This window comes from Epinephelus lanceolatus, chromosome 1 (genome assembly GCF_041903045.1).
Source record: "Epinephelus lanceolatus isolate andai-2023 chromosome 1, ASM4190304v1, whole genome shotgun sequence".
Lineage (NCBI taxonomy): Eukaryota > Metazoa > Chordata > Actinopteri > Perciformes > Serranidae > Epinephelus > Epinephelus lanceolatus.
In genome coordinates, this window is record NC_135734.1 from 28,346,550 (window position 1) to 28,363,740 (window position 17,191).

Genomic DNA, 17,191 nt, shown 5'->3' on the forward strand with positions numbered 1-17,191 from the left:
ATACAGCATAACTGGCATCACCAGCCTATCAAAAGTCACTGGTGTTGTTACCATCGCATCTGTAGCTACTGCCTATCCTAAGCTGTCTCTTCTCCTCACCCCTTGTTAATTTCTTCCACTGCCATTGTTTTTCAATTCAAGCTATCAATTTGTGTCTCCTTTTCTGAGCATTCATGTATGACTTACAGGTGTCTGCTTCATACAATGTGTCCACAGTAAAAGCGAATTGTGCCACAGTAGTAAGCATCTGTGTGAAATACAGTGCGCTGCAGTGGCAGTGCTGATGCCATTGCAAACTCCATACACAACCAACGCTAGGATTCAAGCCCGGCATACCAACAGTTATTTTGGGGAAGAAGCAAATCCTGGCAGTGAAACCTTGGTTGCCCTTTCCATTGAGCACAATTAAGTGCTTGTGGGTGGGTAACCTGAATGGGACCTTGTTGCTAGCAACTCCTATGAGTCAGTAGGGAGGCTTAGAGGATGTGGGACCTGGTGGGTGGGGGTGGGTAGAGTGAATCTAACCTGCGTTTTGCCTTTCCTGTAAAGCCCCTTGCTTACAAGCGAAAAGTGTCAGCTGGTGACTCCATGTGTCACAAAGTTAGCTCATGCCTTTCTCAAGGTCAGCATTGAAGTTTGCAGCGACAAAGACTGTGCAGAGGAAACAGGGCAAATCTTGTAGCTCTGCATCAGATCGAACACACCAAGAATAATGATGATGGTTCCCAGTGAAGGTTTACAGATATGTTGTAATAGTTGGTATTTAAAAATGAAAGTTAAAAATTATTCAGTTATAAAGATTTGTTATTTTTTCTTATCTGGCAACGGGCAACAAAAATTGTTCTAATGCCATGTTTCAGTTGCTTGTATGCACCAAGCATGGACTATATAAAAAGATGGACGACGCGTTACCACTTCCTCCCACTGTACAAAAATGAAGCCAAAAGCTGTTGACATAATTTGGAGCCAGAGTGTGCGCAGTAGTGACTTGTCAGGTTCTTGCCTATACACCCGTCCAACCAATCCCGAGCAGTGGCATTGATCATGAGACCACTGAATGGCACATACAGCTGTCAATCATGATGTATCAGATAAATAATTAAAACCAAACTTATCAGATAAATGAATACTTGAATAAACATCAGGGTAATAAGATCTACCTAAAATGACAGAAACCATCTTTGAGAAAAATTTATTTGATATGCACTATGACTTTTTTTATTGGCCCATGTCCCATCTGGTAACATGGAGAGGGCGGGATTTATGACCTATACTGCAACCAACCACCATGAGGTAATTGAGATCTTTTGGCTTCACTTTTGGGAGCTGTTATCTCGTCCATCTTTATATACACTCTATGATACTAAGCCCCCAGGAACAGACTGTGAAGCGATTTTGGCATAGTGGCGCACAGGGTATCACAATATCTCCTTTCATTACAAGACAAAAAGCAGCAAGTGACATTTCTCTGTTAACTTTTACAATGCGTGTCTTCATTGTACAGCATGAGATTGTGTTTGTAATTGGACTTGCACTTGTGTAGCGCCTTTCTAGTTTCTGGACCACTGTAAGCACTTTTACATTCACACACATTCATACACTGGTGGTTAAGGCTACCCTACAAGGTGCCATCTGCTCGTCAGTCAACCATTCACACCCACTCACACAAATTTTGGCTTCAGTATCTTGCCCAAGGATACTTGGGCAAGATACGTGGATGGTAGGAGCCCAAGATAAAACCGTGGCTCTTCCGACCAGATGACTTTCTCTACCTCCTGAACCACAGCCACTCCCATGATTTGCTTCTACTTGCCTTCTTGTCTTTAAAAGTGCATTTGCTATCTGATTGCTGGTGTGTTTTGGAGGGTGGTAGAAGGGGAAGTGTTTGGGTCATGGGTACTATAGACCAACAAGGAGCTGTGTGCAGTCGGCCCAGCTGAAATATTTCAAGGGGCAGGCGTCAGGTCCATGCACATTGGTTTGCAAAGCCTAATGAGAGAACAATGCAGGGATCTAACCTAAACCATATCATCATTGTCAGAGACTGAAACTTTGCAAAAAACATGGTAAAATCATAAACATAATCTGGGGTTTTGCAGAATCAGCCTACACCACATTTCATCATATAGTCTTGTAGTCTGATGTTGGGCTAATCTGCAATAACGTTAGCATTCCTGACAAAACTGCACGGATGTTGAAACTATTCTTATGTCTATTCAATTTTTACATTTCCCTCTCAATGAAAGGCCAAGTTTCAATTCAGTTTGCTGCCTACCACAGACTCCAACTGCAATAAATAGATAAATAAATAAAGTAAAATAATTGTACATTCTACACATGATTTTTACATTTACATGTATTGCAGTAATTATTCTTATAATTATGTAGTGCATCTGGCCCCACTTGAGAAAGATCTCAGGCGCTGTCCTGCAGTAAATCATGAAGAGTGGTCTGTTTTACGTGACCAAACAGCAATCTGGATAACCGTTAAAGTCTCCAAGCTTTGGCTCTTGAACATTTAGCCTTCCATAACGTCACAGAAACACTTGTGACCTTGTTAAGCAGTTATGTTGTTATAATGAAATTTTTACAGCATTTAATATATTTTAACTTAGTTTGCATTGCATGTATGAAAATGAAATTTAGATATGAGTTAATGGTATTAAGAATGGTTTGATACTAAGCGGTTTGAGCAGGGTTGAGAGCTCCAAAACATGATTTCTTACTGTAAGCATCTAAGTGTGTTCTGTAATACAGTGTTTATGTTCAACATCATGCAGATGATACCCACCTTAATCTCTTTATTAGTACATGACCGTCACTATTTTGAATCACTGCCTTTCTAAAATCTATCTGTCTGAAAATTGAAAAGCACCCTGTCTTCTTCCGCAGTACTGGTGCGGCTACAGCATGCTATGCTCTGAAATCCAATTAAAAGAAGTTGTCATTCACTAATTGTTTAACCTACGTGGATAATGAGGAAATTTGATTATAGGGTGCAGTCAGAGTCTTCTTGTAATTGAGTTATGGTCAAATTGAAATGGATGTATTAAAAGGGATTTGCGTTCAAGACACTAAATGGTCTGCTTTTTTTAATGACAGTTCTGTCATGTTGAAATGGGTGAATAGGTGTGCGCTAAAAAGATTCAGTTAAATCTTAAGTGACCTTTATCCATTCAGATGGTGAAACATCCTAAAAAACAAAATCTGCTTACTTGGACGACGAATCATACACTGACAGATTATAGGCTGAATTCTCATGCAAATCCTCTTTGCTAATCTTCCTGATCCATTGCGAGTCTGCACCCAGGGGGCTATATAACCATAGCTGCAGTATCAGACCCCTGACCATTTTGACAGGGCTCCAAGTGTATCATACTCTGCCTGATCCACACCCTCATTTGCGAACATGGAGAACGGCACAGAGGGCAAGAACTTCTACATCCCCATGAACAACCGGACGGGGCTTGTGAGGAGTCCTTTTGAGTATACACAATATTATTTGGCGGATCCATGGTTCTTCAAACTGCTGGCTCTCTACATGTTCTTCCTGATGTGCACTGGCTTCCCCATCAACTTTCTGACACTGCTGGTCACGGCTCAAAACAAGAAGCTCCGGCAACCTCTCAACTTCATCCTGGTCAACTTGGCTGTTGCTGGACTGATCATGGTCTGCTTTGGATTCACAGTCAGCTTTTATTCCTCCCTCAATGGCTATTTCTCCTTGGGACCCATGGGCTGTGCTATTGAGGGATTCATGGCCACTCTTGGAGGTAAACTTTCGGAAAATGGATGTTTCTTTGCCATTATCACATAGATAAATTGTACTGAATATAGTTATGCCAGATTTTTTAACTCAAAGCTGTGAGATTGGGGTCTAAGCTGGTACAACAGATGACAAGATCTCATCACAAATTTTTCTTTTTCCATCAACAGGTCAGGTGTCTCTGTGGTCTCTCGTGGTTCTTGCTGTTGAGAGATACATTGTGGTCTGCAAACCCATGGGTAGTTTCAAATTCACAGCCACCCACGCTGGAGCAGGTTGTGCATTCACCTGGGTCATGGCTGCCTCCTGCGCTGTCCCTCCTCTTGTTGGCTGGTCACGGTAAGTCCCCACAATGGATCACATGACCTATAATGGCAGAAGGGAAAATGGGCAAGTCTTTCATTGGAGCCTTTACCACAGACTGACTTAGCAACATGGCCCTTTTTTTATCATCTGTCCTATTTGGTCTGCAAATGTTTTACGCACCAACCAAAGTACTCAGAGTCGGGACGTGATGATGTTACTGGAATAGGTCTGTTGAGGACACAACGCATGCAATCACATGATCACACAGGTAAACAGACAGCCAGTTCAGCCATGTTGTCTCGTCCACTGAAGCAAACAGATTTGTTGGCTTTTCCTGATGCTATTCTCCAAAGATTCTCAGCTGAGGGAATATGTTGTACATATGGAATCTTTTATGCCACCAAATGAAGCCGTGCAACTACAGTCGGGCAAACCATTCACATCACCCTGTGTTTTTTGACACAGGAACTTACATGCATTTACATGATGAGGCAGAAAATCTGAGCAAGAATAGAAAATGTTATATTTTTTATACATAATATTTCATAAGTAAAATTCACTTTAAATCAGCCTAGAGTGATTTCCATGTATTCTTTGCAATGGGATACTGTCAGACTTAAGTGCAGCTTTTATGTGTAAAGTTTAAATGTGTTGCATCAAGTTAAATGTTAAAGAGCTGTATAATGTGCAGCTGTATGGTTAAAAAGAAACGCCAGACACTGAGAATAATAAGAAAAAATAGGCTGCAGTCAAAAAAAAAAAAAAAAATTATTAACATATAAATTTACACAATAAGTAATTTTCTTCCAACATTCACACGCCATAGTAGGCACCATGGTCCGTTTTGCAGGGAAGTGCAAATGATGCACTAAACATCCTCCTTAATGAGAATGCTGCAGGACTTGCTGTGTCCTACACCCCTCTGGTTTTACCCATTCAATTCAAAACAATGCAAATGCAAAGTCCCTAAATATTTGACTTAGTATAATGCTCAAAAGTATTGGAGAGCACACATTACTTTACTTTGGTGTTGCTGCCATTATGCTTTGAATTATTTAATGTTCATACAACAATGATTCATGAAATCCTGATACGTTCACTGCATAGTAGCCTTTAATATGACATGTTGCATGATTCCAGTCCTGTTTAAAACTGCCATGGATGATTTTGAATAATCTCGCCTGCTGCAGGTACATCCCTGAGGGTATTCAGGTGTCCTGTGGACCCGACTACTACACCTTGGCCCCAGGCTACAACAACGAATCATTTGTCTTGTACATGTTCACCTGCCACTTCTGCGTTCCTGTCTTCACTATCTTCTTCACCTATGGAAACTTAGTGTGCACAGTGAAGGCGGTAAGAGACAGTTTCTTAACCTAACAAGACTACATGAGCAACTGTAGATTCTGAATCTAACCTATATTAGAGATGACCTAATAGCTGATGTTGAACTAATTTTCAGGCCGCAGCTCAGCAGCAGGACTCTGTATCCACACAAAAAGCTGAGAAGGAAGTGACACGTATGTGCATCCTGATGGTGCTGGGCTTCCTGGTGGCTTGGACCCCATATGCCAGCTTTGCTGCATGGATCTTCTTCAACAGGGGAGCTGCGTTCTCAGCCACAGCCATGGCCATCCCTGCCTTCTTCTCAAAGAGCTCAGCACTGTTCAACCCCATTATCTATGTGCTGATGAACAAACAGGTACAATTCTAAATATAACTAAAATTAGTGCTGCAACGAAATATTGAAATATAATCAAGTATACAGACATCTTTATTTATATGTAATGCCATCAATCATTCATTATCTGGTTTTACATAGGTTACAGATATTAATGCTTCACAGGAGCTGTTGACACTCACATTAATAAACATAGCTGCTTACAGTTACCCTATATTGTGTTATAAACCAGAATATATACACTTAAATGCTAAAAAAAAGTGCTACTGTTACAGTTTATTTTTTGCTCAGCACCCTATGATTCCTTGTTTTCTAATTGTACTTGTGTTTTCAGTTCCGTAATTGCATGCTGAGCACTATTGGCATGGGTGGCATGGTGGAGGATGAGACCTCAGTATCAACCAGCAAGACAGAAGTGTCCTCTGTCTCCTAAACACGGACCAATCTCAAGAAATCTCACGGATTTTTTCACATGGACTAATAACAAGTATACAGAGAGCAGAATTTGGTTACATACAAACAGCCCCAAAAAAATCACCTACATTTGGGTACAGTTACACCGTATGCAAAGCACCAGCTTTCTATCACAGAGCGGCCAGGACCGTTTAGTTCTGCTGTTAAAATAAAGGAAACTTCAGTATTTCTTCTGACAATCAACGAACTGAATGTGCTCTGTTGTCTGGCATGAAATCAATCCAGTCGGCCCCATGAGTGCAGGGAGTTGTTTTTTAATTCCCAACATCATCTTTATGAAAGCACTTATTTTGTTCTGCTGTACTGAAACTTTTTTGGGGGGACCAGAATTTATTTTCTTGGCCAATTGTAAATATATTTTATAAATGCTTATGACATTGTAAATGTAGGTAAATAAATGCATGCATCAAAAAGTGTCTGTTTATATTTGTTTATGATGAATCACAAGTGTGGCCAAACTGTGATTTTATTTGTGAAACAGCATTCCTTTAGCAGCATCTTCAGTCTTTAGTCAGATCTTGTACTTAAGTAAAAGTAGCAACACTATAATGTGAAATCAAAGCTGGTGCTTTTCAACATTTCAAGCAAGCTTAGGGTATTGTTTTTGTTTTGTACAATTTTAGAGTGAAGGGAAAAGAAAAGAAAGGAGCACCACACAGCACCCCAAGACATTTGAGCTCCCAGACAACTTTTACCAGGGTCTCAGATCTGTATTAGCTTGTTAGGTCTCTGGCTGGTTCACTGTTAGGAAAGGCTAGGTGATGCAAATTTAAAAGCTTTATAAATACTCTGACTCCTTAAACCTTGTCCCAACAATCAGCAGCCATGGGCTCCTCTAAAGAGCTGCCTCTTTGAAAACTAAAATAATTGATGCCCACATCGCAGGACTATAAGAAGATGGCAAAGTGTTCTCAGGAAGCTGTTTCCTCAGTTCCGTATGTAGTTAAGAAATGTCAGTTAACAGGAACTGTGGAGGTCAAGTGGAGGTCAGGAAGACCGAGAAGACTTTCCGAGGGGGCTGCTTGTGGGATTGTTGGAAATCAAAACCCCTGACTGCAAATGACCTGCAGAAAGATTTATCAGACCATGGAGTGGTGTACAAATATGACCTTCATGGAAGAGTCATCAGAAACAAACCTTTCCTGCGTCCTCACCACAAGATTTAGTATCAAGTCCTGTGGACTGATGAAGTTAAAATAGAACTTTTTAGACACAATGAGCAAAGGTATGTTTGGAGGAAAAGGGGTGCAGAATTTTATAAAAAAAAAAAAAAAAGACCACCTGTTCAACTGTTAAACATGGGGGTGGATTGATCATGAGTTTGGGCTTGTGCTGTAGCCAGTGGCACAGGGAACATTTCACAGGTTGAGGAAAGAATGGATTCAGTTAAATTTCAGCAAATTGTGGAGGCAAACATCACACCATCTGTAAAAAAAGCTGAAGATGAAGAGAAACACACCTCAAAATCGACAATGCACTGCCTCAAGAGGAGCAAGCTGAGGGTTTTGCCATGGTTCTCACAGTCCCCCAACCTAAACATCATTAATAGATAGACCTCAAAAGAGCAGTGCGTGCAAGACGGCCCAAGAATCTCACAGAGCTAGAAGCCTTTTGCATGAGAGAATGAAGTAAAAATCCCAAAACATGAACTGAAGGACTCTTAGCTTAATTTAGGAAGCTGTTTTACTTAAAAGCACTGATCATGCAGGGTGCCCGAACTCTTGCTTCAGGCCCTTTTCCTTTTTTGTTATTTTGAAATTGTAAAAGATTAAAATTAAAAAAGTAATCTTGTGTTATCACTCTTATCACAATATAAATGTTTGTTTTTATTCAATAATATCAATTTTTTTTAAAAAAAACCAAACAACTATTACTCATGAAATATTTATTAACAAGATGATTCAAGAATTCATTTTAAACTTTTTTAAAATGACATCAATGCACACAAAACACACCCATTTAAATGAGAAGTAATGTAAGATAATGTGATATGTCACGCACTTATAATTCTTACATACGAAAGGCGGCAAGTAGGTTCTCATGAAGGTTTTTTTTTTTAAATTATTATTTAATTTTATTTAGGTAGAATTTGCCTCTTTATTAGGAAATAGGTGTGCACCACATACTGATACAGTCAGTTAAAAATTCATTCATGATTTTTTTGTATGGGCCCATTTCAGTGTGGTTATCACAAAAGCATTTCACACATTTTCACAAGTCCAGGGAGGTGGAGACAGAGTCCATAACCATAACTGTATCAAAGTGTACAAAAAGAGCAATTACACAGACACACACATGCACACATATACATAATGACGTGGTGAATATGGCAGTATTATTAATTATTAAACAGTATATACAGCATATTTGCGTTATGTTTGACAGATATTTGCAGGTTTACAGAGAGTATTGAAACTACAGAAACAGTTTGATGTTGAGTGTTTCTGTAGCGTCTCTCAGAGAAGAGAAGTTTGAACAGGTGTGTGCAGGGTGCGAAGGATCCTGTATCATCTTTAAGGGGCTGCAATGGTGTTACGCGGATAGACGCAACAACGACTCCAGAGTCCAGATGAGATGGGAGCAACATGCAACCTTAACAGCAAGTGTATATATCTGCCAAAGAAAACAAAAAAGAAAACGGAAGAAGAAGAGGCGATGTCCAGGCAGAGACCATTCATCCATGCGCACCGACGAATGAAGCAGAGCGGACTGGCTGCTGCTGAATGAGGAGTCCGGTGGATAGACCGGAATATGGAGCTGCGCCAAGAGAACCGCAACCAAAAGTCGGACTTCTAGTCAACTGCGACGAAGTAATAGGGTCATTGTTAGAAAACAAAGCAAGGGGTTTTCCTGTGTCTGACCTGCTCTAGTTATGATGTTAATCGGGTGGTGCAGAGTGAGGGAGTGAGGAGTGACACCTCACGCTGCTGCAACCTGTTGTCTTACTCTGGTTTTCATGATTTCATTCACGCAGACATTCACCTGAGCACCAGTTGTGAACAGGGTCAAAATAAAACGTTTTGAGTGGTGGAAGGATCCAGAACCTCCACTAAATTAAAACCACACTGTGAAAATACTCCACTACAAGTAGAAGTCCTTAACTCAAATAAAAGTAGGTCATGTAATACCAGCAAAATGTACTTAATCTGTATTTTTAAAAAGTAAAAGTATTCATTGTGCAGTGAAGTGTTCCCTCTCTGTGTTTTATTATGTGTTAGGCACATGGATTTACTGCAGTCTGCATTGCACCTTGAATTTTATTTTGATTTATTGCATCTACTTATGTGTAGGACTACAGATGGAAATTAGTGTTTTGCTAAATCTGGTGCAACCATGTTTTTTTTATTCCTTGTAAATAATCAATGTCATTGCGCACTGTCCTCTTATAAATCAAATAAACTAAACTAAAATAAAAATATAATGGCAAATATCACTAGAATGCAGGGAATGAGGTGTTTGATGCTCAAAAATTCCCAAGGGAGGATTCCCCCACTCCGTATGTGTCCCTGCCCCCCCAAATGTTGAACGGAAATCTCGCCCTTGTTTGTAACAGCTACCAAAAACTCCCACATTGATTTTCTGATTTCAGGCCCTCCTTGCTCCGCTCCCTGCAGCTCTCTGAGCTCTTCAGACCGCAAATGAGACAAGCTAAGTGTCACATACGCTCCACCTAGGGGACTACTTTGCCTGCCAGCACAAACCCAAATGCTGGGGGTCACAGCGGGCTGGTGAACAGAGGCAGTACTAGGTCCAACCTGTGTAAAAGCAGCAACAGAAAGTTTCCTGATCTGATATTTTAGATTGTGAGACACATTGCCCGTTTAAAGTGATTTCAGTAACCTTTTGTCATATTTGCTGAAACTGTCACTTTATTCTGAAAGACGTACATGAGACAGATAGTCTGAAAAAATCTTGCCCCTCCTCTTCTTCCTGTCGCTTCTGGCATTTGCTAAAATTTACTGCGGCATACTGAAAACAACCAGTCAGGGCTGAAGAGTCTCTGACACAGCTTTTGACAGCTGCGTTAGAGACCCCTCTGCTCTAATTGGTTGTTTACATTAAAGTGCTTTTACACCATTTGAAGCACACGGCAGCAAAATAAGATTATACTAGAACAACTTTCTAAAATGTTTATCATTATGAGTCATTTTGATTTCTATTATTTGTTAAGAAATAAATGTATTTACAAAAACAATCAGCAAGCAACAACGAGTTAAACATTAGAAATATTCAAAATATTAAGAATCTGTTTATTTGAACAGTATTTATTACAAATTATTCTATCTACTATATAAATGTGTGAGTGGTTATTAGTTGTATGGAATAATTCACACAGTAACAAGAGGAAAATAACTTTTTTAGTTGGTGAAAATTTGAGATTTCACACCATTTCTCTTGAGAAAATATTTTACTTTCTCCTCAGATAGGTTTGAGATCTTCAACTTCAAGCACAAGTGCCTTGACTGACCATGAAAAAATAAAAAAGGAAGGAGAAAAGACGGATGTACGCTTTTCACACTTGCATAATTGGACTAGACACCTTTACTAGTTAACGCCTATCCGTGGTAGTAAGAAGAATTATAGAGGATTACAGTAAAGACCTATTCTCAATCCTCCTGTAATCCAGTTTTTGGGCAGTATAAAGCTCGACCAAAGATCAGCGGTAGAAAGATTCACCACTGCATTGGTCATAACACAGACAGTCGATCCTCCCAAGTCAAGCAAGATGGAGAACGGCACAGAGGGCAAGAACTTCTACATCCCCATGAACAACCGGACGGGGCTCGTGAGGAGTCCTTTTGAATATCCACAGTACTACCTCGGAGATCCCATCCAATTCAAACTGCTGGCTGCCTATATGTTCTTCCTGATCTGCACTGGCTTCCCCATCAACTTTCTTACTCTGTTGGTCACAGCTCAGAACAAGAAGCTCCGGCAACCTCTTAACTTTATCCTGGTCAACTTGGCTGTTGCTGGACTGGTCATGGTCTGCTTCGGATTCACCATCACCTTTGTAACTGCCATCAATGGCTACTTTATTTTTGGACCGATGGGCTGTGCCGTTGAGGGATTCATGGCTACCCTGGGAGGTATGTTTTATTAATTTCTGTAGCATTGTTATGGCATAGTGTTGCTCTTGTCATAAAGATATAAATGTTTTCCATATTTCGCAGTACTGCCTAAAATATCCACTGCAAAGCTGTAGCCACCGAAACATAATAATAACCAGATGATTTTGTTTCTTGCAGGTCAGGTTGCTCTCTGGTCACTGGTCGTGCTGGCTGTTGAGAGATACATTGTCGTCTGCAAACCCATGGGAAGCTTCAAGTTCACTGGAACCCATGCAGGAGCTGGAGTAGTGTTCACCTGGATCATGGCTCTGGCTTGTGCCGCCCCTCCACTGGGTGGCTGGTCCAGGTAAATATCTAACATCAAACACCTACGAAAGAGACACATTAAAGGATAGAACCGCATGTTTTTTAGTCTGCCTTAAAAACATCACTCACATGCCAACATGTACAAGGGAACACTCTTTGGTTGCTGCAATTTTTAAGCATGTGCAGGAGAAACTTAATAGAATATGTGACATGTAAGTTAATTTCAGCAATATATTAATTTAGAGCCTTCGACATTAACCACACACTATAAAAAACATGGATGTAGCATCGGCAGCATCACCCTCGGGTTTCTGACAGGACTCTAAAGCTTTTGTTTGGCTGAGTGAAGCTGAAGCGGGATGAAGCACACCTTACTAATAGGGTTTTCACACCTTAAGGTATTTTCATGCCTTTGCCTTTTAGTGCCATTTAATCCAACTCGGGTTCATGATCTGACCTGGATCGGATCCAGCTATCTTGAGCACTGTGCCAGGAGTTTAATGGCTCCTGTAGCTATAGTAGCTATATAGCCTCCTTGCATAGTGTGAAGTTGTATAGCAAGGCTTTACCTTGAACTACAAGTATAGCTTTGCCTGGTATATTGCTCAGATAATTTCCACAGTTGTGAGCAAATGCGAACTCTGCTGTTGCTCCATGTTAAATTGCATATAGCAAAGTTAATCTTACAGAGATGTGGACTAGTCTGGAACTAGGAACCTTCTTCCTTTATTTGATTCCTTGCTCACTAATAAGCAGAGTGAATGTTCTCACATGGTTGTAGTGATGCATTTTTAGTTGCTTTGATTTTTCTTTGTGTGAAAAGCGACTGCATTAAGAGGAACATGCTCCAAGTTCACAAACTCAACTGATTCGGACCAGAGTAAATTAACTATAGGTGTGAAAATGCATTGAGGCAGTATTCAATCATGCAAACAGCCCCTAACCCATGTGGAAGAGCAAAAAACTAAAAAAAAATAGTAGCTACTTGAATGAAATCTGATGCAGATTTTTATTTTTATTTTTTTAAAATGTCTTTAGGAAAGTTTAGCACCGGAAAAAGCCACAAACTAGTGACACTAAAAGAAACAAAAAGCCTGAATTAAAGTCATGCCTTCAAAATGCTGTTTATATGTTAAAGTATCGATTTATTAATACCAATCAAATGTCCTTAAAGCAGTCACAGGGAGTTTTCAACTGACCCAACAGTCTCAATGTAAAGCCTCTGTATAGCCTACATAAGCTAATGACGCAGTCACCGAGAAGACTGGCTGTGTCTGTGAAGCTATTCTTAATGCTTTTTTGATTCCCTGCAAATTCAGATGAAAAAAATTACGGCCTGCAGACTGGAAGAGCCTATATTTACATTTTCCTGTGCAAAATTTTGCAGTAAGCAGTACAAGTTAAAAGAAAGCAGGAGGAGATTTTTCTTTAGAGAATGGAGAGGATTGCAGGGTTTCAGAGGATTTGAAACTGATCCTAAATTGGCCCTCTTCCTCCTGGATCTATTTTATTCATGACATAAACATCAGCAACAAAGCTAGCTAACACTTTGGCTGACATAAGCTGAATGAGAATAAGTTGCATCTTTCATACACTTGCATGAATGCATGCTTTAGTCAGATCAAGATCTTTACAGCTCGAGGCGACGGTGCTCGTAGGAAATGCCGTCTTCAGTCTAAGAAACACTACTGCTTTTGTCCACAAGGGGCAGCCAAAATCAAACAAAAATCCCTTGTAGTTGCTTTAAAGTATCACCAGTAAAAGTACTTTCAGAGCTGTCTTTCATTACATGCTTAAATAGTGTATTATTGTTACTGATGTATAAATGTATAAGCAGCATTTTAATTTGAAGCTCATATTTTACAACTTGATAAGATGTGATTTTTTAACTGATTAGCACATATTTCCCTGTCAAATGTAGTCAAGCAGAAGTATACAGTAGCATGAATACTTGATTTAGGCGCTGTACCTCGAAACTGTGCATACTTAAATATAGCAAATGTGCTTTGGATAGCAGAAGTAGGTGAACATTTTGATGGACAGCACGATACTGTGTTAAAGTTTCAGCTGCAGCCTGAACAGACGGTGCAACAAAATTAGTTCTCTGATCTTCTGCTGTCAAACGAGATTTCATCTACAGCGCAGTCTGACACAGAGATCTGCTGTCTAAAAGTGATTTTCCCACTAGGGGACAAGGATGTTTGGACTTATCCAAATATTCTGCTTCAGGCATTATTCTGGTGAAATGTAGCGTGTGTACATTTCCACACTTAAGAGCCTGCAGCATTTCCCCCTCAGAGCTCATTGACTGTACAATGTGAATTGACTGTCTCTGCTGCCCCCTCTATTCTCACACAGGTACATCCCCGAGGGTCTGCAGTGCTCATGTGGACCCGACTACTACACTCTGGCTGCAGGCTTCAACAACGAGTCATACGTCATGTACATGTTCACCTGCCACTTCTGTTTCCCAGTTTTCACCATCTTCTTCACTTATGGCAGCCTTGTGCTCACAGTCAAAGCTGTAAGTCTTACTTCCTTAACTCTACTGTGCTGTAATACCAGTGAGTGACACGTTTAACCCACCAGTACTTTGTATTTGAAACCTACCCCAGCATCATTTTAAAAGCAGTTTGTGCCCCTTCTTTATGCTGTCATGTGTCTTTGATGACACAAAAAAGCTCTGTACAAGTCAGATTTATCAATTGTATGTGTCACTAATTTCCCTCTTGTTCTTCTGCTTTAACACATTACAGGCCGCAGCTCAGCAGCAGGACTCAGAATCCACTCAGAAAGCCGAGAGGGAAGTGACACGTATGTGCATCCTGATGGTGCTGGGCTTCCTGGTGGCTTGGACCCCATATGCCAGCTTTGCTGCATGGATCTTCTTTAACAAGGGAGCTGCATTCTCAGCCACAGCCATGGCCATCCCTGCCTTCTTCTCAAAGAGCTCAGCACTGTTCAACCCCATTATCTATGTGCTGATGAACAAACAGGTCAGTCTATTGCTGCTCTGTGTGAACTCTCACTGCAGACACTTGGACCAAAGGCTGATAAGTCATCCATGAAACTAATGGCTTTATAAATGATTAATAAATAGTTTTAAGATGAGCCATTACTCAAAACAAATTCGGGGTCACCAAGTTGTGAAAATTCTATAATGAAAATAAACCACAGTCTGCACTTATTTAAGGCAAATGCATACCTGTTATAGTAAAGGTTAATAAACCCAAAGTTAGTAAATCTTCTGCAACTGTAAATGTAAATAGTAATTAATTAAATGTTCCTGCTGTAGGAGGATGAACACCAGCCACAACCTGACAACCTAGAGGCTTTTCCTTATTGATGGTTTAAAACTGATGTATAAAACATTAGTAAATGAGGTATTAACCATTACTAAAGCCATTACAGAGTGACTTATCAGGAAGTAATTACCAACAGTCAATCACTGAGGGTGCAACCTGTCATTTATTTTGATATTTCCCATATTTAGCATTTACATATGGTTTACATCACACTATAAAGTAGTTGTAAGTTGATGTATGTGTTCATTAATGCAAACCTTTTGGATTAGTGCTGCTGAATTCATAGATTTGAGATTTAGGAACAAATGTGATTCTGAAGTCTCCCTGATTTTCTCCCCTACACGGCGATATTTGTTCTGACGCCTCACCTCTGTATGTTTTCTCCTTTACAGTTCCGTAACTGCATGCTCTCCACAGTTGGAATGGGAGGCATGGTTGAGGATGAGACCTCAGTATCAGCCAGCAAGACAGAAGTGTCTTCTGTCTCTTAAAGCTAAGCACCTCACACCTCCCGACTTCCTCTTTTCTGATGTCTTTACTGATTTTGAATGGCTGTCCTGGAATGGAAATGAACGAATGGATACCGGCGAATGATTTTCTTTTTCTGCCACAAATGGACATTGATCTCAGAAAACATGCCTACTGCAGTGTTTTTACTGTGCACATTCTCAATTTGTTTCGAGTTTGTGATAAAAAAAAAAGAAGCTGGACACCAGCATCATATCTCAGCTCAAATAATGGTGATGGGTATGATTGGATGTGCGAGTGGGTGAGAATCATCTTTGTATATTTATGACATGGAGAGGTTAACGTATCTGTTGGCCTCCGTCATAATATTGTGTATATATTTTGTAAACATGAAAGTGTAGGAAAAAAGTTATTAAATGCATGCATGAAAAGACTTCTTGGTTATTCTTATTTTCTTTGATATTTAAACAGTTGAACCTGGAACTGTGAATTGTAAATATTAGTTTTACACTGAAGAGGACTTAATGATGGATATGCAGCCAAAATGTGTCTTCTTTGGAGCTGAAGAGCAATCCATTGACTGTTCAATTAGCCCCAACCTTGTATGCTTTCAACTCTGTCTCAATGGTATAACAGAATGTTGTAGGGTTAGGAGCAGGGCTGCCCCTGACCAAATTGGGGCCCTAAGCGAAATTTTATTTAGAGGCCCCCATCCCAAATGTATCATAGGTACAAAATGACCGTACAACAACTTGCCATTTAACTTGACAACCTTTATTGGCAATAACAAATACTGTAGATACAGTAGTTTGGCTGTATGAGTCAAATAAAATAAAAAAATCAACCTGAAATAAATAAATAAATATTAAATAAAAATAACTTCAAACTGAAATAAATAAATAAACAAATCCGAGTCACCAATAGCAAACAATTACTCATCAAAAGAAATTAACTTCCACCACCTCAATCCTCCACCCTTGATTAAACACTGAAAATAAAAGAGGGAGACTGAAAACAGAAATAAAATACAGAGACTTTTTTTTCTATTTTCATCTTATTTAGCTATATTTCTCCCTATCCCCTCTCTGGGAGCATCCGACCTCCCGTCCCCGCACATACTCCTGAGGCTCTTTTGGACGACATGTCGACAACTCTTCACCTGCTGCCGCTCTGCAAGTGCCTGCCGTTGATTGTTCAGATGTCGAGTGCTGTCAATCATCGCAGCCACGCATGGGCGGTCAGGTCTCTTCTCTCCTTCCTCGAGCTGATTCTATGCGCGCCTCACGGTAGTGCATGTGCGCATCCATTGCGCATATGCGCAAATGCGTCCCCTCGCGCAAAATGTGGCCCCCCATGGAAGATGAGGCCCTACGCACAGCGCGTGTTCTGCGTTTAGGGAGGGGCGACCCTGGTAGGAGGCAAAAAAAAATACAGGATCAAACTTTTAAACAAGAGCAATGAAAATGTGTAAATTCAAAAGACATTTCTAAGTAGATTACCTCTGCTATACCCTAAGAATAGAGTTAAATGACGCACAGCACATTTTGAGGTTAACCATCTCACTGACCCTAGTAAGAGACTTACAGAGGACTATGAAGTCGCCAGGGTTAAACCAATAGACCAAAAAATTGATTGGATCAGGTGACAAGTACCCCAGGTAACTTCATTACAGTCAGGTCACATACAAGGGTCCAGTAGAGGATGTTCTCTGCCCTCCTTCCAGGGCTTAACACCATCTGTGTTGGGACACAGGTGGGGAAAAAGAAGACTACTAACACCCTAGACATTAATTATTTCAACTTCCCCCCTCTGG

The 17,191-nt window shown here is 40.3% G+C and overlaps 2 protein-coding genes across 2 annotated transcripts; both read left to right on the forward strand.

Moving 5' to 3' along the window:
• The first annotated feature begins 3,337 nt into the window (after positions 1-3,337).
• On the forward strand, positions 3,338-6,643 carry LOC117257277 (green-sensitive opsin). Its single transcript, XM_033627348.2, has 5 exons — positions 3,338-3,773; positions 3,937-4,105; positions 5,263-5,428; positions 5,535-5,774; positions 6,088-6,643. Exons 1-5 carry the CDS (start codon positions 3,410-3,412, stop codon positions 6,184-6,186), a joined length of 1,038 nt encoding a protein of 345 aa, XP_033483239.1. The 5' UTR covers positions 3,338-3,409; the 3' UTR covers positions 6,187-6,643.
• Positions 6,644-10,891: 4,248 nt separating this feature from the next.
• LOC117257276 (green-sensitive opsin-like) lies at positions 10,892-15,811 on the forward strand. The gene is made up of 5 exons (XM_033627347.2): positions 10,892-11,317; positions 11,477-11,645; positions 13,964-14,129; positions 14,362-14,601; positions 15,303-15,811. The coding sequence occupies exons 1-5, from the start codon at positions 10,954-10,956 to the stop codon at positions 15,399-15,401; spliced, it is 1,038 nt and encodes a 345-aa protein (XP_033483238.1). The 5' UTR covers positions 10,892-10,953; the 3' UTR covers positions 15,402-15,811.
• Positions 15,812-17,191: the final 1,380 nt, after the last annotated feature.